The 23,208-nt window shown below is 42.1% G+C and overlaps 1 protein-coding gene across 2 annotated transcripts in view; it reads left to right on the top strand.

The window, feature by feature from the left end:
* Positions 1-23,208, top strand: part of LOC147013968 (prostaglandin E synthase 3-like) — a 37,766-nt gene that overhangs the window by 3,675 nt on the left and 10,883 nt on the right. The window contains exons 2-7 of one of the 2 annotated variants that reach the window (XM_085851421.1): positions 4,640-4,753; positions 5,664-5,733; positions 11,408-11,503; positions 12,101-12,190; positions 18,359-18,415; positions 19,043-19,067. In XM_085851421.1, the coding sequence (XP_085707547.1) occupies positions 4,640-4,753; positions 5,664-5,733; positions 11,408-11,503; positions 12,101-12,190; positions 18,359-18,415; positions 19,043-19,067 (452 nt within the window). Of the gene's footprint in view, positions 1-4,639; positions 4,754-5,663; positions 5,734-11,404; positions 11,504-12,100; positions 12,191-18,358; positions 18,416-19,042; positions 19,068-23,208 lie in introns of both variants that reach the window. The other variant, XM_085851420.1, reaches the window with a different exon arrangement.

Consider the following 23,208-nt stretch of genomic DNA (forward strand, 5'->3'; position numbering starts at 1 on the left):
CTGTTTAGGAATGTGCTTCTGCGCATTTTACGGAAATTGTTTTAATATCTTACCAGATGCCCTCTGGATCTCTTTCAACCAGATTGAGAACTTCAAGTCTGTTCTTGACCTCTTTGGAAGTCAAATCGTATTGTTACATTCCCATTCTTCAATTTGACATTAACTCTTGCAACCCCCACCTTTTATTGAGGTAAAATGTACTGAGGTTAAAATCCTACTCTTTGGAGTGATGTCGAAGAGATATACATGTACACACGTGAAGAAATTATTCGTCACAATTTGGCAAATTTATCATTCTCTCTTTCACTTATCAATAACACTGAACAACAAATTTCAAAATTTTTTTTTTACTGGAGATGTGTAAAGTGATTAACACTAATTTGGGTACGCTGATTTCAAAAATCATAACCGTTTTGCTGTATCACGTCAGGATTTTCAGGAACAGAAATATTCCCATTGCCTCGAAGTCAGGATTTCAATGAAATTTACATATGTCTTTAACATGTCTATTTCGTACAATTGTTGTTAACTTGTGTTATATTTCTTTCTTTCAGATAAAGATGAGTAGGCGTTCCTGTACCAATCATCCTGACAACTTCTGTTATGTCTGTGGTCGGTATACCAAAAAGGATCAACAGCGAAGTATATCTACAGCAGTGAAAATGAAGGCCGCCTACTTTCACTACTTCGGGTGTAAGGTGGGGGACCAAGAACAGAGCTGGGCACCACACATCTGCTGCACAAGCTGTCACACAACCTTGACTCAGTGGTTGGTGGGCAAGCGCGCGAGCATGCCATTTGCGGTGCCCATGATATGGCGTGAGCCGCAGAATCATCATGATGATTGTTATTTCTGCTGCACAAGCATCGCCGGCTTCAACAAGAAGACTAAAGGTCACATCAAGTACGCTGACTGCGTCTCTGCTCGTAAACCTGTTCCTCATGATGACGAGAACCCCGTTCCAACACCTCCAGCTGATCAGAACATAGCTGTAAGCAGTGGTGAAGAGGATGGTGATGATGAACCTTTTGAACCCGACACTCAAGAATCACACCTTCTGAACCAGGGAGACTTAAATGATCTTGTAAGAGATCTCTCGCTGTCAAAGGCGAAGGCAGAGCTGCTTGGATCAAGGCTGCAGCAGTGGAATCTACTTGAACCTAACACCAAGATATCCTTGTTCAGAGCACGTCACAGAGACATGGCTGAGTTCTTTGAGATGGAAGACACGATGACATTCTGCAGTGACATCAACGGTCTGTTGAAAGAACTTGGGTGTGATCACGATCCTGCAGACTGGCGCCTCTTCATCGACTCGGGGAAGAACAGCTTGAAGGCTGTTTTGCTCCACAATGGCAACGAGAAACCATCAGTCCCACTGGCTCACGCGTTCGGCATGACAGAGACCTATGAGACTATGCGGCAGCTGCTTGATTCCATCAAGTACAATGACTTCAACTGGCACATCTGCGGAGACTTGAAAGTGGTGGCGCTGTTGTTAGGGCTGCAGTCAGGCTACACGAAATACATGTGCTTCCTTTGTCTCTGGGATAGCAGAGACGACAAGAATCACTGGACGAAGAAAGATTGGGAAGAGCGAAAAGAGCATGTACCTGGTCGACACAACGTGAAGCATGTCGCCCTTGTCGACCCAGCCAAGGTTTTCCTTCCACCACTCCACATAAAGCTCGGCTTGATGAAAAGTTTTGTACGGGCAATGGATCTGAATGGGCGTGGGTTTTTATACCTCAAGGAAAAGTTTGGCAACACCTTGTCGGAGGCCAAGATCAAGGCTGGTGTCTTTGTTGGACCGCAAATCCGACAGATTATGAAGGACGAAACTTTTCCGACAACTCTAAACCCAAAAAGAGCTGGCAGCGTGGAGGAGCTTCAAAGCTGTGACGGACAACTTCTTGGGGAACGAGCGCGCGGACAACTATGAAGAAATAGTGCAGCAGCTGCTGGAGTCCTTCAGGAAACTTGGCTCCAGGATGTCCCTGAAAATCCATTTCCTACACCAGCACCTGAACTTCTTCCCTGACAACTTGGGAGCAGTCTCGGACGAGCACGGCGAGCGATTCCACCAAGAGATTTCACTCATGGAGACGCGTTACCAAGGGCGGCACAACCCGAACATGATGGGCGATTTCTGCTGGTTCCTGCATCGTGAAACTGACACAGAGCAGCACAAACGCAAAGCCAAATGCCTAAAGCATTTTTAATTCCATTCTAGTGGAGTTTTTCTGTAATTTCTATAATTTTGAAGCATTCATGATGAAATAAATGAATAAATGAATTTTTGTAAATTTCATTGAAATCCTGACTTCTAGGCAATGGGAATATTTCTGTTACTGAAAATCCTGACGTGATACAGCAAAACGGTTATGATTTTTGAAATCAGCGTACCCAAATTAGTCTAAATCACTTTACACATCTCCAGTAAAAAAATTTTGTTGTTCAGTGTAATACAGACCTTTTCATGAGGTGCACTAAAAACAGGAGGTTAATGTGTAAACTCCAATTTGAATGTTCAAAGGAGAAGAAAGAATGAATTAATCTTTAACCTCTGCCACTGAAGGTGGAAGGAGGTTATGTTTTCACCCCTGTCTGTCTGGCTGGCTGTTTATTTGTTTGTTTGTGTGCAGGATATCTCAAAAAGTTGTGGATAGATATGGATGAAATTTGGTGGGCAGGTTTAGTGCGTGACAACTGACAAGGACAATATTTAGAATATTGTTGCAGTTTTGGTCACCACAACTTAGGAAGGACATGTATGCCATTGAGAGGGTTCAGCACAGGGCTACTAGATTTATTCCGGGCCTAGCTATGAAGAGCGGCTGAAGGAAATAGGGCTTTATTAAAAAGAAAGAAAGTGGTTATGAGGAGATATGATAGAGATGTTTAAGATAATGAAAGGTATAGATAAAATAAGTGTAGATGAATTATTCAACAGAGTAGACAGTGATAGGACCAGGGGCCAGAGCGTGAGAGTAAAGAAGAGGAGAGTTAAGACGGTAGTAAGGTCGGGGACTTTCACTCAGAGAGTAGTTAATGCATGGAATGGTCTCCCTGGATAGGTAGTGGAAGCAGAAACAGTAGAGAAGTTTAAATTAGAATTAGATAGGTACCTGGAAGTTGTGTAGATCGAGGGGTATAGGGATATTGACAGGACTTTTCGGTAGCTTGAGTATTGATGGGTGATTGTGTGCATGTGTACGGAGTGCTGTTGGTGGGGGTCTCAAGGGGTGTTGCATGGTTGATGTGTGTGTTTTTAAACAAAGCCCATGCCCCCTCCCCTGAGGGGAAGAAGAAAAAAAAAAAACCTTAACACAAATAAATAAATAAACACACAAAAGCATGATTAACAAAACAAAATAAATTTTGCATTTCCTTCTTTGGATCCTATGTTGATAAATTATTGTGGTGGTGATGGCATGCAGACATGATGGGTTGAATAGCCTCCACCTGTGTCTGATTTCCTGACATAAACTTGTCTAGACTTGGTGGGCAGGTTGTGTGTGTGACAAGGACAAATCAATTTGATTTTGGTGAAGATCTGAATCCAGATCCGGATACGAGAATTTTTTTTAAACTATTTAAGTGATTCTTCACCACTGAGAGATGGGGCCAAAAACGATATATAGCATGTATTTCAAAAATGTATTGGGCCCGATGTGTTCCACTGGATCAGGCAGTGCGTGGTGGAGGTATGCGCTCTACTGAGTGCCCTTCTAATTTTGTAAATGTTTTGTGCCGATTACAAAAAAAAACAACTCGCTTTATCCAAGGCCGAAGGCAATGGGAGTTAGATGTTCTACCGCTCCTAACTGTTCTAACTGCTGTTCACACTTTTGGATAACTTTTGCCCAAAGTGAAAAGTTTCCCGAATCATTCTTTTGGTTCTCCTCGTGTCATCATTAATCATTGCTAGCTGATTCACCACTCGTTGCTATCGTCGCCTCTGGCCTCTACTAATTTTACTTGCCAATTTAATAACTATAAATTCGCCTGATGACCCTCGATTATACACATCCTCTGAAACTGCACCTGGGGTGCTTCCGTCACTCCCTCCCCCCTTACTACGCTTGTGTCGTTAAGCAAGTATTTTATAAGAGCTTGTGCTCACCGTTGTGAGGGACTTAGGTTGCATGCACCTCTGATTCACTCTGACATCATACAGTATCATGCCAAACATTTAGGATGGCAGTTGATTGCTGGGTCAAGATTCAAATCAAAGCCAGAGAGAAAAATGAGAAAATGTTTCCTGTAGAAAAATGAAGAATTTCATTGATCTGAGGATACCAATGGATTATAAACAATTCAGCATAGTACATGGGATTTTAATCTCAAATACCAGCCTTATGAAGTGAGGTGCTCAGGTGAGAACCTCCAACAGGCCAACCAAACAACTTGTAAATAAAAAGAGCTGAGCATATGATGAGGAACAATTTTATTCTCGTATAATTAAAGTTTTTTTTTTTCTTCTCTTTATTCCTATCTAACTGATTAAACGTGCCTTATAACAGAAGTGTGGAGGGGGGGGGGGGGTGAGGTCCATTCAAGGTCAAGAATGAGGCATATTCCATTGTTGTTGTTCCTTGAGCAATAATCCCTTTCCATCTTTGTCTCTTGTTTCAGATACCCTGCTACTACAAAGTGGTATGATCGCCGGCAAATTGTGCTCGTGGAGTTTTGCATTGAAGACAGCAAGGATGTGCATGTTTCTTTTGAGGAACAGAAGCTCATTTTCAGGTTGTAACACACTGTTGTTGCAAAGTTGCTATATTGCTTCATGTATCTTGATCTGCCTGCAGGATACAGTGATTTCCTTTTTATATCATTCGCTTGTTATTACTCGATTATCATGACTCTTCATTGTTCCCTTATGACAAGTTTTAACCATTATGTTTTTGTTTACTTCTGTCAATTCATACGGTGGCAGACTTAATTAAGGCCTGCAGACAGGGCACATAGTTTAACGTCAATCCGAGGAATGGGACACACACTGTTGCCTCGCCCTAGAAATGCAAAACACCAGGATGACAGTTTATAGCTGGGTTGAGATTTAAACCCAGGCTAGACAGCTCAGAGGTGAGTGTGTGTACCTCCAGACTGTCCTGTTAGACTTTCCAGCCCACCCCTTTGGAAGGAAAGCTTTCCACAGATGCTTTTCTCAATCACTGGCCTTCATCAGTGTGGATTGAGCTTCCCCCAAGAGTTGAGCTGGCAAGCTATTCTATGAAGGATTTTATCCAACAGTACCACTTCATTGGAATGGTTATCATGAACCCATGTGCCACACTAGCACTAATGTAAGGGTCCTGACCAATGGTGGGGGGGGGGGGGGAGAGATAAGGCAGACTAAATTGTTATCTTGCCGATCTGTCAACATTTATTATCGTTTGAAGTGTTGTTTCCTTAAAAAAAAAAAAAATTAAAGAGAAGGGGTGGGGGTTTGCAAAATTTAAGCCATTGATTTTTTTTAATTTGCAGTTCTAATTTAAGCAGTTGTATGAAAAGCAAAATGTGAGCCATGGTTGTGTGAAAATGTGTGTTAACTGAAGCAGAAAGCAGTGCATGTTAATTTTCCAACAAGTCATTTCCTGCTGGATTAAACGGTGCCGTCTTCGGTGGTATTTGTCAAATTTTGTGCCTTTATTAGATGTCATGGCGGAGCAGATGATCATTCGTTCTTCAATGAAATTTCATTATTTGACAAGATTGATCCAAAAGTAAGTGACCTCTTCTTATGCAGCAAAGTCCGTGTGAAATGATGGTGAAAAGCAGATGCTGAATACACCTGCTTTCAAGGTGTTTTTTCATGATAACTGGACTTTTATTTTTATACTAACAGAAAGGCCATGGACTATTTTTCTGTACTTTCACACTATTCAGCCTTGAAAACTCAGGTTAAAAACCAAAATTGCAAAAACCAAAATTACACAAATTGCTCATCTCTTCATTTGGGCAATGTATAGGCCACAGATCGCTGCTACGATCATTTTCAAAAATAATGAAAATAACGGGTTATGTACATGAAACAAAAACATGTGTACAGCTTATGTGCATCTATATATGGTCGTAGTTCATGAACTGGTCATCATTTGCGTTACAGGGTCAAAATATTCAATTTTTCAGTTTTCTCTGTGTTGATAGACCTCAACAAGCTACATGCACTTGTGTGAAAAAAAATTAGCAAAAACCACTAATTAACGGTGAATATGGTATTTTTAATTATGAACTTTAATGGATAATGCATTACAAGGAAAACACATTTTCACGTTTATCTCAAATTCACCCTTTCTGAGTAAATTGGATGTGGATCAGTTATCCTTTGGCCGTTTTGGACAATTCAAGTGCCAAATTAATCCTGAGAATCTGCTAGATACATAACTATGTAAAGATATTTACTAGATCTCTTTTAGGAGTTTGTACATATTGGTCAGGGTTTGCTGAATAATAATGAGTTGAATAATCAATTTTGCATCATATAACAGCAAGTCCCAAGTGTTACTCACCTAAAAAATAACAAAATAGATTAGATTAAAGCTTATTGATTGAAATAAATTCAGTTTATTCCAAATTTGACCAAATTTGCCACCTCCGCCTGTTTACCCCACCCCTGACTTGTATCACTTATTTGCCTGTTACACAAAAACTATTGCATATTTTTTATTTCTGTTTTTTCCACATTAAACTAGACAAAATTACCTTTCTTCTCATACTAAAATATCTAGATATCTGTGGTTTTTCTGGTCTGTAGTCAAAGTGGAAAGTGGATGTTTTGAAAAACATGTAACAACTCCACCTTTTTAGGGTGACCAGTTCATGAACTACGACCATATATAAAGTGTGTCTGTGTGTTTCTCTGTGACCTCTGCACACGAAAAGTACTGGACTGATCCTCACCAAACTTCACATGCTGACAGAACATGTACCCGGGAGTGTCCTGCTGTAAAATAATTGTACTTCCGACTTCCGCTTTCCGAATTATGACGTCATCACCTGATTTCATAACGTTAATATATATATATATATATATATATATATATATATATTTATATATATATATATATATATATATATATATATATATATATATATATATATATATATATATATATATATAAAGTTGAAAGTGTGTCTGTGTGTTTCTCTGTGACCTATGCACGCGAAAAGTACTGGACTGATCCTCACCAAACTTCACATGCTGACAGAACATGTACCCGGGAGTGTCCAGATGTAAAAGAATTGTACTTCCGACTTCCGGTTTCCGAATTATGATGTCATCACCTGATTTCGTAATGTTAATTTTTCAAGTTCAGCCGATTGACATGGGGCCAACGCCATATACAATATATCTAACATGATTTTAAGTTTTTGTTTGTCTGTTTGTTTGTTTATCTGCACGCGCTAATCTCCTGGAAGGTGAAAGATGGGAGCTAACCACTGAAATAAAAAATGTCGGGGTGGGCCCCGGGAAGGTTATAGGCTATGTGGCAAGGCCCCTCAGCCGGGGGGGGGGGTGTGTCTCCCCCTCACCAACCCCCTTAGCCTATGACTGCCATGGCCCAATAGGGAACTGATACTGTGCTCACGTCAGACATATGTATAGAAGATTAAATTCATTCAAAAAGAACCCGGGCAGCGCCGGGTGCATTCTAGTATATGATACATCGAAGTTGTATCGCTTGGATAATTGCAATTACATTGGCCCATGAGCTGACACCAGAGGCCTGAAACCGGAGGCATTGCATCTTCCCAAAATTGCGGATGTATGATTATATTATTTTATTTTTTTAGCTCACCTCGAATGTAGTTCATATTATGCTTGGAGCTTATGGGATGGCGCGTCGGTCGTCCATCCGTCCATCCATCCGTACACAAATACCTGCAACTTCTTCTATGAAGCTTCACCACAAAATTCATCACCCTGCATGTACCAAAGTTTGCTCATGACATTTGAAAAATCGGGCCCTAATGGGGTCTATGGGGGTTGCCCCCAAAATAGGTATTTGCTTTCTTCTCAGAAACTACACATGCAATTCTAATGACACTTTACCACAACCTTCATCACCCGTGATGTACCAAAATTTGTTTACGGCATTAAAAAAAAAAAGTCAGGCTCTGACGGGGTCTATGGAGGGAGTTTACGGGGAGGGGTTGCCCCCCCCCCCACAAAGAGGTATTTGCTTTCTTCTCAGAAACGACACGCACAATACCAATTAAACTTAATTCCAACCCTCATCACCCATGATGTACCAAACATTGTTCATGGCATAAAGAAAAAAAAATTGGGGTCTAAGGGTGTCTACAGGGGGGTTGCCCCCCACCCCAAAAGAGGTATTTCCTTTCTTCTCTGAAACTACACACACAATTCTGATGAAACTTGACCACCACCTTCATCACCTGTGATGTACTAAAGTTTGTTCACGTTATTAAAAAAATATTGGGGTATAAGGGGTTCTACGGTGGGGTTGCCCTCCAAAATATGTATTTGTTTTCTTCTCTGAAACCACACACACAATTTCGATGAAACGACCACAATCTTTATCACCCGTGATGTACCAAGGTTTTCTTCATGGCATAAAAAAAAATCCAGAGGAATATACTTTCTTCTCCGTTATATATTTTGTGGGTCATCCATGTCTCCCAGTGGTTCCCTGGTTATCTTGTCCAGCCGCTACCAGGTGAGCACCCAGGGGTATTGCCCCTATGTTTTTCAGGTTATATATATATATAGTTGCGGACATACAAGGGTGGGGGTATCCCCAGTTCTCCCCGGATTCACTGGGAATCGAGGCCATCGCAGACGAATAAGTCGTTGTTGTGGTGGGTCGCTAATCGACAATGAACACCAGCAATTTAACTGCATGACCCAGTGTCCTCTGTCTGACTCCTGTTTAACTGGGGACACAGCCTGGTGTTGGCTTCGTGGTTAGGGTGGCGGCTTGGGATCCTAGTGTCCTGAGTTCAAGCCCCGATGGCCGCTGAATTTAAAAATGCACCAGGAGGTTGACTCAGTCTGTCATCCTTCCGAGGTCGCCAAAATGAGCATCAGTGTACTGGTAAGGGGGACACTGCATCAGCGGCATAGCCGTGTCCCAACCAATGATGCAACCAGCAGCCACAGGCTGCACTCGATAGAGAGAACTGGGGACACGCAGTCTTCTTGTTCGGCAATTGTGCCCTCGGCGGTTGTGCCTTCCAGTGCGCTATCCTTAATGTACATTAAAGAAATAAGTATTCTAAGAGGCCACGTGCTGTGTGCGTTTCAATTTTGACATGCGGTTTATTAAACCACAACTATATATATATAATATATATATGTATGTATATTTATCAAAACATGTGGAGTGTGACGAGCACTCTCCCGATCCCCATTGAACATAGTCCTATACCATAGTGTCACCTCTAACACAGAGGCCTCGACCCGGTGACTTGGTCAAGCAGACAAAGATTACATGGTCAACATCAGTTAAACATCAAATGGAGCCACCAATCCGGATTTCGGGCCTATTTGCTCTCATCAGGACGGCATACCGATAAATATCTAACCAATGATGACCATATTCCTCATTTATACATCAGACGCACCTGACTTATGGTGAGCATCGCAGATGCTCACCATCGCGATGCTCACCATAACAGTCAGGAGGTGTATGATATCTCATGATATCAGCATGATAGTTTGGACAGGTTTGGGTGAAACTTGGTGGATGAGTTGGGTTGGTGACAAGATCAAGCCTGTTAGATTTTGGTTCATATCCGGATCCAGCCTATCAGTGGGTTACAAAACGTAAACTGTTCAGCCTGGCAGAGGTATGCGCTCTTCCGAGTTCCATTCTAATTCTGTTCTATTTTCATTAAATCTCATCTTCCATGTCTTGGTTCATGACACGTAAACTGCAACACTTTGGACTAATTTTCGAATAAATAAATAAACAAACTTGTATTACAGACACACAAGTGATGTTTTTACTTTTGAGCACTTTTGTCAGGTTGTTCTTGATATGTCATAAATTATCTATACATGTTTCCATGATGATTGCGTCTGTTTATGAGTTGTACCAAACTACAATATGATTACAGTATGACGCATAAATATACACACATGGGATTACAACTTACCTGGCACAGAAATTACCCTGAAGTTGCTTTCCATCGAAGACAATGAACTTTATTTTCCCAAATTTTTTATCATCCTGCCTTTTAAAAAGAATTATGGCTATCATGTGCTCATTCAGGCCTGTCACATTTCGCACGGCGGCCGTAGGGTCTACAAAATCTATGGCCACTAGCAATTGTAGGGCGGCCGCAGTATTTCCAGTCACACAATGTAGCAGTCACATATGTTTGTTTTTTTTTCGGGTAGCCGCACGGCGTATTTATAAATTGTGGAGACCGAAAATGTGGGGGTGCCGTACGGTCTTTGATTTGATGTCGCACGGTGACCTTAGGGCGTTCCTGCGGCAGCCATAGAATTTTCAAGGCAGACGCAAGGTGTCCGCAGGAGGACCGCAGGGGAGCCCTAAGGTGAACGTGCGGCTAGACGGACGGTAACGAGTGGGTTCTTTTTTTTTTCTTTTTCTTTTTTAACCAGTTCTTTTATTTCGGCTTGTCGAATTGCTACGGCGAACGTAGAAATGAAAAAAGTTCTAACTCCGCGCTATAATTCCACGGCGACCCCTACGGCCTGTAAAATATAGCCATACGACATAGGGCCACCCTGAGGCCACCTCAGAAACTCTGCGGCCGCCGCACGTTTCTGTCAATTCAAGGGCGGGGGGGGGGGTACGGCCGCCATATCCTCGCCGTAGAGCAAATGTGACAGGCCTCAGTGAGCTATCAATGGAAGCAAAATGGTGCCCATGACCCATGTGACCAGAAGTTTTCAGGACGTGCTACGTCGCTACTCCTAGTATATAGGGACTCTAAACGCTAAAGCAAACAAGAAGGAAACACCACCTAGCGGCAGAACAATGCAGCTACACAGGTTGTTTTAACAAATAAACCAGGACGATAACAGAGCACTATGTTTTGGCATTGCTACTGCCCTGTTCCAGCTCATATTGCATAAAAGTGATTTACACACCTCATGTTACACGTACATCAATAGAAAAACAAAAGATAACAGATTAGCTCCGAGCCTGAGAGGTCGGCAGTTCAAAACCCGGCTGAGTCACACCAAAGACTTTAAAAATGATACAGTCTTGTGTTTTCGTGCGTGCTTGCATGTGTGTGGGGCAGCTCCACTTCGAGCCTTAGATCATGTATAGAAAAAGGCACGTTTTGTTTTTAATTGATACCAATACATATTTTCTTTGCTTCACTTTAGTAACAGATATATGCTTTGTTATGTCTCCTTTCCCATTATATTATGCATATTTTTCTCCTTCTGAGGAGAGCAACTACCACCGCACCGATCGTTCTGTACATTGTGTCATGAGGAAGGGAAGTGCAGGCATGGTGTGGCCACGACTTACCAAAGATAAGTCCAAGGTACTGTCATTAACTGGTAAGGCCCCACTGTCCCTATCAGTACATCATCGTCCTTTCTCTTTTATAACCTCGCTTTTCCATGAGCCGAGATCCTGTACAGAGAGGTTCAAGGTTCATCAAATCAGAAACATTTACTATTTTCATCTTTTCCAAATTAAGCAATTCTGTATAGAGGGGTTTCAGTTCCCATGATGCAGTGCTCAGGCATCATATTGGTTGGCAAGCTAAACAAGTGAGAAAAGGTAAATAAGACCCAACAAGGCCAAAGAATTAGCGTTGCCTTCCATTGCAGTGTCAGAATAACGAGCTACTGATGATGTCCTTGCCGGGAAAGTGAATATAATCAACATGACGACGTGCACGGCATTATGGGATAACTGAAAACCCTCTGAATGATTTGAAGTTCCCTTTTATTTCAGTGAAATTACATTTGGACCAGAGTTTTTGAGAGGTAATCAAGCAAGAATGCTTTTATGACGTTGAGCTTTTTCATGTTGGAATGAGCTTTGGCAAGTTTGATTTTGTGAAATTGGTATTGAAATTTAAAAAACCTATTTCTAATGATACCGTCATAAACCCACCTTCTTGTCCCCGCAGTTTTTGTGGCTGAGTGTGGATTTTACAAACTGGCGGGATTGGGAAGATGCTTCAGACAACGAATTTTCAAATTATGATGAATTTTCCAGTGTGAGTGTTAATTACCTCCACTAACGAAGGTGGACGGAGGCTATGTTTTCACCCTTATCTATCTGTGTGTCTTTATCTGTGAGCAGACAGAGTATCTCAAAAAGTTATCTATGGATTTGGATGAAACTTGGTGGACAGATTGGGTGTTTGACAAGGCCGAATTGATTCGATTTTGGTGAAGATCCGGATCCCGATGCAATAGCGCAGTGGGAGGTGGGGTTTTGTAATAGCTTCTGTCTGTCTTTGTCATCCTTTTTTTACTATTTGAGGTTTTATCAAATTTTCAACAAACTTTTATTATGACAATATGGAGAAAATAATTGAAAATGGGTCAAAATGTGAAATGGCAGTCATGGTAACTATAAATAGCCTTTATTAGTCCAGCGGCAGCACATTAAGTGTATGACAGGGAGTTTTTTTTTCGCCTTGGAGAGTAGTTCCTGGAATGTAGTTGCTCGGGGGAAAGCCGATTTACGCGGAGACCCCCTCCCTGTAAACTTTATTTTTTGGCAGGGAAAACAATAGTGTTGAAATAGGGTTTCTTCTGTAACTTTTTTTTTTTTGATAATCTTCAAGTTTGAATAAGAAAATTATTACCACCAACTACTGTACACATGACTGGATACATTTCTCACCCCCCCCCCTCTCCACTGGCCCTCCACTCTCAACTCACTGACCCTCACCTCAGCCACAGGCTGCACACAAAATGATGATTAGGTTCCTTCACAAGGAATGGCAGTCCATTGGGTGTCCTCTGTTCTGGAGGGGAGGGACCTTTTTGTGACTCTTGACAGAGACTGCCGCATCATCAGTTGGTGGCAGTTCAGTGTGAGATGGGCCCATCCACTTTCCCCTCCCCCTCCACTTTCCCCTCCCCCTCCACTCTCCCCTCCCCCTGCACGCTCCCCTCCTCCTCCACTCTCCCCTCCTCCACTCTCCCCTCCTCCACTCTCCCCTCCCCTCCACTCTCCCCTCCCCTCCACTCTCCCCTCCCCTCCACTCTCCACTCTCCCCTCCCCTCCACTCTCCACTCTCCCCTCCCCTCCACTCTCCACTCTCCCTCCCCTCCACTCTCCACTCTCCCCTCCCCTCCACTCTCCACTCTCCCCTCCCCTCCACTCTCCACTCTCCCCTCCCCTCCACTCTCCTCTCCCCTCCTCCACTCTCCCCTCCCCTCCACTCTCCCCTCCCCTCCACTCTCCCCACCCCCCTTACTTTCCCCTCCCCTCCCCGTCACTCTCCCTTCCCCCTTCATTCTCCCCCTCTCCACTGTCCCTCCCCTCTCACCTCACCTCTCCTCCTCTCTTACCTTCCCTCCACTTTGAAATAGATGGATCTTTTTGACTCGTATCAAGTTGAGCTCACCCATAATGTTTACTTCCTGTGATTATGTAACCGATAGTGATAGTGCGTGAGGCACCCTGTTTTATTAATCGCTTCCGTGTGTCTTTATTTATCGACCATTGAGCTTCATTAGGTCTGTCCAGGCCATACATTTTTTACCAATTGAGCTTTTGTCATGAAATCTTCAACAAACCTTTGTTTTAACTCGCAAATAGAATCCGTATATGGGAATATTGAGGGGGGGAGTAAGGAGGGGAGGGAGAGGGTAGAGTGAGGGGAGGGGTGGAAGGAGGGGATCAGGGCAGGGTGGGGGAGTGATGAAGGAAGGGTGCGGAAAGGGAAGGCAGCATGAGGGGAGGCAAGGGAAGGCAGCGTGGGGGGGGGGGGGTCCGTCCGGACATAACCACCTTCCAGATGCATCAAAAGAAGGCAATGTGAGGGGAGTGTCCGTTCGGACATAACTACCATCCGGAGATAACCACCATCCGGATGATGGGTATACTAAGGCAGGTATGGAGAAAAAGAGAGGAGGGGTGGGGGAGCGAGAAGGGGTGAGAAGGGAGGGGAAAGAAGTGTGAGGGGAGGGCAAGGGAAGGCAATCTGAGGGGAAGGTCTGTTTGGACATAACCACTGTCCAGACACGTATGGAGATGACCACCATTCTAATACGTGCGTAGACAGAAAGAGAGCTGCACTGGGAGGATGCTACACTGTATTAGGAGGGGGTGGAGTGAGGATTTCAGAGGCTCATTGAAGAGCTGTCCCACACATATTATGCAGAGAGAGAGGGAGAGACAGAGAGGTGAGGGTAATGGGGGTAGGGGAGTTCGCAGAGAATGTTATGCTTCATGAACAAAACACGCACACACACGCACACAATGGTCGTGTGACAGGTGGAAAAAATTTGGCTCTGTCATTGCGAAAATACGTTAATGCGGCAAACGGCTTGGAAATCGGGTATTATCAAATATATTTTGCTTTGAAACTCACAAAGAGAAATTGTATAACCTTTGTAAAGCACTGCACAAAGTCATAAAATAACCAATTGCTTTAGAAACAGTTACGAGGACAAAGGAAAATGTGATCGCTCATACGCTGCTGAGTTTAAAAATGAAAACCTCCAAGATACAGGATGAAACTGCCAACACAGCGCCATAACCAAGCATGCAAGCAAACACACACCTGCGGAGAGTCCCTAAATTACAGATCCAAATATACCCACATATGTGCCTCTACCTTGTAGCAACTGCCGACTGTACATCCCGATCGGGACATGAACTGTACCGCTGTCCAATGTGGAGTGCTTGGCAAGCGGCTTAAGCATTCAAGCAAGCACTTCAATTAAATGGTTGGCAAGCGATAGCTATGTCCAAATTAGACAAGTGAACACTTTTTTTAGTAGTTGCAACTGCTGCTAAGTTCAATTCTGGGGCTTAGGTTTTGTAATTTGGCTTAGTTTATGAGATTCTCACGTTATGGCATTGGTGGAAATGAAATAAAGCCACGGATGCTGGCATCTCCAAGCGTTTATAAGCTTTGCAGTGTATCCAGTGATTCATGGCTACGATTAAAACAGGCATTTGATAATACGAGTGAGGAAAGTGAAAAAAAACAAACACTTTGTCGTTAATAAATCATTGCAGCCTGTTCCAAGTCGAGGCATTGTTGAGCAGGCTAAAAAACGATGGTGGCTTCAGACCCCAGAGAGGTAACTCAGGAAACTTTAAGACTTTAAGACCCCCAGAGAGCGAGGTGGCCGATGATGCACCTGATAAATGATATAATTAAATAAGGTCATTAATTCTCTTCAAAAGGGGTGTTTTAATTAACCCACTCAATTTTCACTTGTTTTTCTTTCAAGTGATCCTTCACCATTGAGAGATAGGGCCAATAATTATATATAGCACGATATCTCAAAAAGTTGTGATAGATTTGGACGAAACTTGGTGGATAGGTTGGGTAGGTGACGAGAACAAGCCAATTAGATTTTGGTTCAGGTCTAGATCCAGCTTCAGACTATCAGTGGGATACAAAACGTAAACTGTTAGCCAGGTGGAGGTGTGCGCTCTACCGAGTGCCGTTCTCGTTAAATCGGATTTTAAGGACTTGCAGACTGTTTCGCATGATGTCTGCACATTATTTTCCATCTCACTTTTTTACATTGCTTCATTTTTAAATGAATACTTTCCATCAACATTAAGGTTCAGTGTTTACTAAACGGGGCTCAGTTTCTGCATTGTACTTTGGTTATTTTAGGTTTCGCATTATCCTACTGTGAAGGTAATGGCAAATCACCAGGTGTATTGAATTCCCCAGGAAGTTGCTTTTGCTGCATTATGCTCTTTTGGGATGGTACTTTAACTTCAGATGATCCTGTTAAATGGGGCAGATAGCTGATGATGGTCATGATCAGTTTATATCCTATTATTCTGACCATCACACTATCATCTCTCACCATTTTAGCATCTGACCTGCATGAGAGGTCTTCAGCAGTGACAATACCTGGTTGGTTTTATTGGAAGCTGCAGTAGGTTGTGCTGTTGATGACTCCACCCGACTCCATCTTTCATTAATCAATTGGTCTGGTCATTCCAAGTCAAAAGGGAGCTGAATCTACACCTAATTTATAAATAAAATTTGAATTGCAATGTTGAAGTTGGGGTGGTGGGAATATAAACTGGCATATATATATATATATATATATATATATATATATATATATATATATATATATATATATATATATATATATATATATATATATATATATATATATATATATATATACACACAGTAGATTCCAGTTGTCAGAGTCTATTTGGTGGAACATGGTGTTAAATATCACCATACTGGGAATTTCCCATACAGATATACTGTACTTAGCATTGCATATCTTTGTTGCATGTATTTGGAAGTCTTCACAATTGAAGTCACTTCTGATAAATCCTAGGTGTACAAATCACTTTCGCTCAGGTGAGATTCATATGTAGACCTTTAAACTCAAAATGTGGATGCTCGTTGTTGTCAAATTTGTGCCATTTAACAATCCTGCATTCTTCATGTCGGTTCATTCATTATATGTAAGCGTTTGCATCCTCTGTTTACAGTCTGTAAACAAGAATGGTGCATTTAACATTGTGGAACCTCACAGGTGTATATAGATTCCAGTGGATCTGAGAAACAGTGCAGACTGACTCATTCTATGTCTTCTTCATTTGTTCTGGTTGGATTAAACGACTTCATTCTAATCTACCTTACTTGGTGCCATTTTGGTTAAAGGATCTGCTCTGAGTTTGGGAGGTCGACAGTGTGATTTCATGCCTTGCCATGTCACACCAAAGACTTTAAAAATGCTGTGTGTTGGTTCCTCACTTGATGCACAGCATTTAGAGGATAGAGCATGGATAAACCCTCTGTCTTGGCATCCCTTGGGAAGGGAGATTTGTTCCGAAAAGTTCCCTGCTGACTACAGAGATGAAAGTGCTGTCACTACTTCGATAGTGCCAACAGCACCCAATATGTTCTGAGAAGGAACTTCCCCCAAAGCACTGCATTAGCGGCTCAGCTGCGCCCCCAGCAAATGATGCTACTCGCAGTCATATGCTGCATTGAAAGAAGACTTCTCCCAAGGTCAATGGCTGTCTGTCAAGTCCTCTGCTGTCTGTTCCCTCTCTGTTTCTCAGAAAATATAGATCATTATAGATCTGAGAATAAAGATCTATATTAAAGTAGATCTGTGCTTACAACACCCACACAGATTGAATGTGATATCATTTGAGAATGTGTGAGGCTAAGAAAGCAGGTTAACTTTTCTACTGTTTTGCAAGTACTGTACTTTTTACAAATTTAAATTGGAGCGAAGTTGATGGCGTGCCATCGCTAATCCCCACGCTTCCCCACCTAAAACAAAGCTGAAAGATGGCAAAAATATCCACCAGGAATGACCCAATATCAAATTTTGAGTGAAATTTTTTTTGCCTGTTTTGACCCTTGTAACCATAAGTCCACACACCTTGGGGATCAAATCCCCCCAAAAGCTACATGTTTCATGCGTCTCCCAATGTTGATTGCATATCCAAAATTTCCTTTAAAATATGGTCGTAATTGCATTTTTGGTATTTGACCTTTTGACCCCACCACAGGGGGTTGGGGCCAAAAATGATACTGTCCTTGCACCATCGTACCATGTGGTGATCATAACTACCAAGTTAGGTGAATCTCTGCCCGACCGTTTAGGAGGAGATTGCGTGACGGATCGATGGATGGACAGACAGAGCTGATTACAATATCCCCCCCCCCTCCTGTTTTTTTCTTTTCTTCAAAAAGCATGGGGATAACTAATAATAGGCGTCTCCAACCATCATTGACTATGTTGTGGAACGTCGGGCGAGGCCCTCACTTTTTCACCTTCATTCGATTTTGAATTTGTTTTCTCCACGACCATTTGAGCGATTGACACAAAACCTTCAACATAGGAGCGCCTACCGATGGAGAGTTTTAAAACAGTTACATGATGATTGGATGCAAAATTCAGCTGGCATTCCAAAAAGTCTTTTTTGCAGGCATGGGTTGTGGGGTATTTCATGTACCAGGAAAAAAAAACAAGACCTCGATCAAGCAGCATCAATCGGCCTCGGCTGAATAAGAATATAAGTTGCTTCGCCATTTCTGAGCAAATGCTGCTTGTACAATAAGCCCTTGAACATAAAATATGAATATACATTTAACCTTTGATAACATTTTGTGAGTAAAACACGTGCAAGGTTAAATGCACAATGACTGTTGGTTCTACACCATGTATAATACTTTGCCGGATGTTTGCAGATGATGAACAAGATGGGGTGTGATGAAGAACTACCAGAGTTGGATGGCTCTGAAGAGGCATGTCTTTATCTGCTTCTCTTCACTTTTGCTTGCCTGTCACCACACACCCTTCACAATAAATTAGTTCTCCCTGCCTCCTGTTCTTATCTTTTGAAGTAATGGGTGAAGATGGTTGACTGTACATGGAGAAAATGGAGATGCCTGTTTTCACCTTTTTGATGCCAGTTGAGTTTGGATCTTCTGTCTTTTGAGCTTTGTTTGGAAAGGTTTTTTTCCCCCAAGTGAAAACACCTAATGGAATGCACTTGATATTGCAGTTTAAATTGCAGGAAACTCTAAATCATAGTTTTTGATTCGCCCTAGCCAAGTCAGTTCTGCTGGAACAAGTCCGCGGCACGGATATAGCCAATTGAACTCCCGGGAACGACCCGGAGATCCCTCGCATCTACAATGTTTTGCTCTTGCCTTCGTGAAGTCAGGCCCTCACAGTCTTCCATAATGTGTTTTATTGCATGTGGAGCAGCCTGGCAGAGGTTGCATTTGTCATCAGTGGTGTCGTCAAGTCTGCTTTATCATTGGTAGTTGTAGTATATGCTGTTAATGGTGACTTTAAGCTGCTTCCATTGATTACATTTGGTTAAGGTGGTCAGTTGTGCATTTTACTATTGTCTCTCTCACCCACAGGAATCTTCAGGCAGTGACAGCGAGAGTAAGTGTACAATATCCAATTGGAAAAATGTAACATTCCTTTTGTCTGCGCCATTGTTCTTTGGGGGGAAAAAAACTTGCATGACAGTTCATCCTGGTCTTCCTTGCATAACATCTCAAATAAGTTTAAAGAATAAGCCTGCCATAAGGTATGTTCTGTAAGTTATTGCCGTAAGGTATATTACTGTGAATTTTCATTTATGCAGAAACTGATGAAGGAAAAGAAATTAGGATTAGCTAAAGTATTATCTCATACATGTCGTTATATAGATGGTATTTGTGTAGTTAACTATAATTTTTTTTGATAGGCAGCTTCACAAGATTTATCCAGATAGCCTGATTGCAAACAGGAGTGTTAATGATCGTACAGTTGCTGTATATCTGGATGTGTGGGTTAGAGTTGGACAGAATGGTTTTAGTACAAGTGTATTTCATAAAGTTGATGATTTCAGTTTCCCTGTAGTCTTATACATCTTTCCAGGAAGCAATGTACTAATTAAAATGGGTTACAATGTCTTTTCATCTCAGCTACTTAGATTTGCAAGAATTTGTTCAGTAAAGAATGATTTTGTGGAACGTGCTGAGAAGGTTTTTTTTCATCATGTTAAACAGGGGATATTTAGCTGATTGATCAGGTCTTGTGAGAATGTCTTTAGACTCTATCGTCACCTTTTATTCAAGTTTGGTTGCTTTTCGTGTCAACAAGTTTCGATTGCATTGCATTTGATTTAATAATAATGAATTAATTATTTTAGAGAGGAAAATTATTTAATTAATATTATTGATAAAACATATGTATATGCATATGTATATGCATATATATATATATATATATATATATATATATATATATATATATATATTGTTGCGAATTCTCGCCCGCCGGCGTGCGAACGGCCACGTAACTCGAATCGCGGCACGTCGCCCACTGGACGGACAATTCTGTCGTGACCCTCTCGGACCAACGCCGGGAGCTAGTCACGGGTGGGCCTTTCGGCCTCACCACGATCGAGCCAATCAGCCCCCCGCGTGGGAGAGGGTTGTTCGCCAAACTCGACCTACCTAAGTACCCGCGCGGAGGGTAGACCGGGCGATCGCACCTCGCCGCAGGTCGACTGCGGACACGGGCCACTTAAGCGATCCGTTCCGTACTATAGGGATAACCGAGCAGTGTTATCGTCGGCCTCGACGGTTCCGATTAATTATCGGGCGTATTAAGCCCACTACCAACCCTTTACGTGAAGCAAGATGGAGATTCAATTAAAGAAAAGACGAAGCGAAACGGGAAAACAGTTCAACATGATGCACATTTATTCCGCCTAAACAACGGGTTTGGGGCTAACTACACATGTACTTACAGAGATATCTCACCTACGGGACCTGAATGGTGGTTTGCAAATTTCCTCAACCGCAACAAAATATATATATATATATATATATATATATATATATATATATATATATATATATATATATATATATATATATATATATATATATATATATATATATCTGCAAAAGTAGGTATACAGTAATGAAAAAGAAAACGTGCGCACAAAATGTATTTTATTGATTATACAAGCATATCAATAATAATCTTAAGATTATACAAGCTGTTATTTTATTTGCCCCTGGTATTCACACACTCCTTGGCATTCCTCGCACCACTATTATAATACTGGTATAATCCTTACTGTATACCTACTTTTGCAGCCCCCTGTTTTTATGTATATGTATATATATATATATGTATATATATATATATATATATATATATATATATATATATATATATATATATATAAATATATATATATATATATGTATATATTTCTGTATATGTATATATATATATATTTATGTATGTATATATATATATATATTTATTTATGTATGTATATATATTTATGTATGTGTATGTATATGTGTATATATATATATATATTTATGTATGTATATGTATATGTATATATGTATATGTATATATATATGTATGTATATGTATATATATATATGTATATATATATATATATATATATATATATATATATATGTATTTATATGTATATATATATATGTATATATATATATATGTATATATATATATATATATGTATGTATGTATATGTATGTATGTATATATGTATATATGTATGTATGTATATATGTATGTATATATATATATATATTTATGTATTTATGTATGTATATATATATATATTGTTGTGGTTACCAAATTCGCAAACCACCATTCAGGTCCCTTAGGTGAGGTATCTCGGTAAGTGCATGTGTAGTTAGGCCCAAACCCGTTGTCTAGTGGGAATACATGTCATTTATGCGAGCTGCGACTCTTCAGGATAGCCGTTTTTCTTTTACTATCTTTATTTTGGACCAACCGCCATGATTACCACCACAACCACAACATCAACCACCAACCACAACGCCGCTTCACCACAACCGCCACGACCTTCACGTCACACCTCGCAACCGTAGCATCGCCAGCGTTCTTGCCCCGCTGTGGGTACCGGTGTTGGACTCGTGCAGGGCGCACGTTGAACAGCGTGTACAAAATCACGGATTTTGTGCTTCAAAAACGGATCAAAAACGACACACGCCCACTTTTTGCCGTCCAATCGGTGAGCGAGGGGCGATTTGGCCCCGCCTCCAGAACGATCGATATATGCAAATTTGTGGATCAAAAAGCCTTCACGCCCACTTTTTCTCGGGCCAATGGGGAGCGAGGTGAAAGGTCAAAGGGAGGGGGTCAAAGGCGAAGCTACGGGGGGGATAAAAGGACCGTGTTCGTCAGTCAGAGAGTGTGGAAGTCTGGAGCCCGAAGCCTGCAGTAGCTGGAGAAGCTGAGGAGAGTCGAACGAGGAGAGCCCAAAGAAGAGTCCAGGGTGGAGAGTCCAGAGGCGGAGAGGCGGCAGCGGCGAAGGCAGACGAGGGGGTGCTCGCGACGGTGCCGGGAGCTGCACGCCCGAGGAAGGCCGGCAGCGCGACCTGGCCGAGGTGGAGACGCACACCAGGGATAATAAAGATCCTCTATAACCCGAGCATCAGCAACCCCCTCCTGCTTCCCCCCGCGCTGAGATAGTGCGACCAAGGGGGCCCCTTTCCCACCCCCCTGCCAGGCACTGTCCGCGAGGCCCGCGGAGTGAGGCGCCATCGCCGCTCCGCGTCTCATCACCAGACGGGTAGGCGCGACCCGGTCTCGGCCTCAGGCCCGCCTCATTCTTGAGGGTATTCTTTCCTTGGTTTTGGGTATGTGTTGTCGGCGCCGTCTGTGAAGTAGAATTGTATAAGTGTTGCCGTGTGCTCGGTAGTCGGTATTAGCTCTGCACTGTGTTTTCACTTTTATATTTGCTTTTTGTGTAAATGGAATTGTGTTTTCTTTTTTTTTGTGTGCATTTGGTGGAATTGAATATGTGTGCTTCCCGTGTGCCGCGAATAAATGTGCTTAGTGTTGAACTGTTTCCCGCTTCGCTTCGTCATTTCTCTATTGAATCCTCATCTTGCTTCACGTAAAGGGTTGGTAGTGGGCTGAATACGCCCGATAATTAATCGAACCGTCGGGGTCGACGATAACACCGCTCGGTTATTCTGATAGTACGGAACGGGTCGCTTAAGTGGCCCGTGTCCGAAGTCGACCTGCGGCGAGGTGCGATCGCCCGGTCTACCCTCCGCGTGGGTACTTAGGTAGGTCGAATTTGGCGAGCAACCCTATCCCACGCGGGGGCTGATTGGCTCGATCGCGGTGAGACCGAAAGGTCCACCCGTGACTGGTTCCCGGCGTTAGTCCGAGAGGGTCACGACTGGATTGTCCGTCCGGTGGGCGACGTGCCGCGATTCGAGTTACGTGGCCGTCGCACGCCGGCGGGCGCGAATACCGCAACAATATATATATATATTTATATATGTATGTATATATATGTATGTATATATATGTATGTATATATATATATATATGTATATATATATATATATATATATATATATATATATATATATATATATATATATATATATATATATATATATATATTATATTGTTACGGCTGTGGAAATTCGCATTACACCATAAAGGGCCCGTAGGTGAGATATCTTGATAGGTGCATGTGTAGTTAGCCCTAACCCGTTGT

The sequence above is a fragment of the Eptatretus burgeri genome, chromosome 13 (genome assembly GCF_056783735.1).
Source record: "Eptatretus burgeri isolate ZD-2024b chromosome 13, Ebu_testis_v1, whole genome shotgun sequence".
Lineage (NCBI taxonomy): Eukaryota > Metazoa > Chordata > Myxini > Myxiniformes > Myxinidae > Eptatretus > Eptatretus burgeri.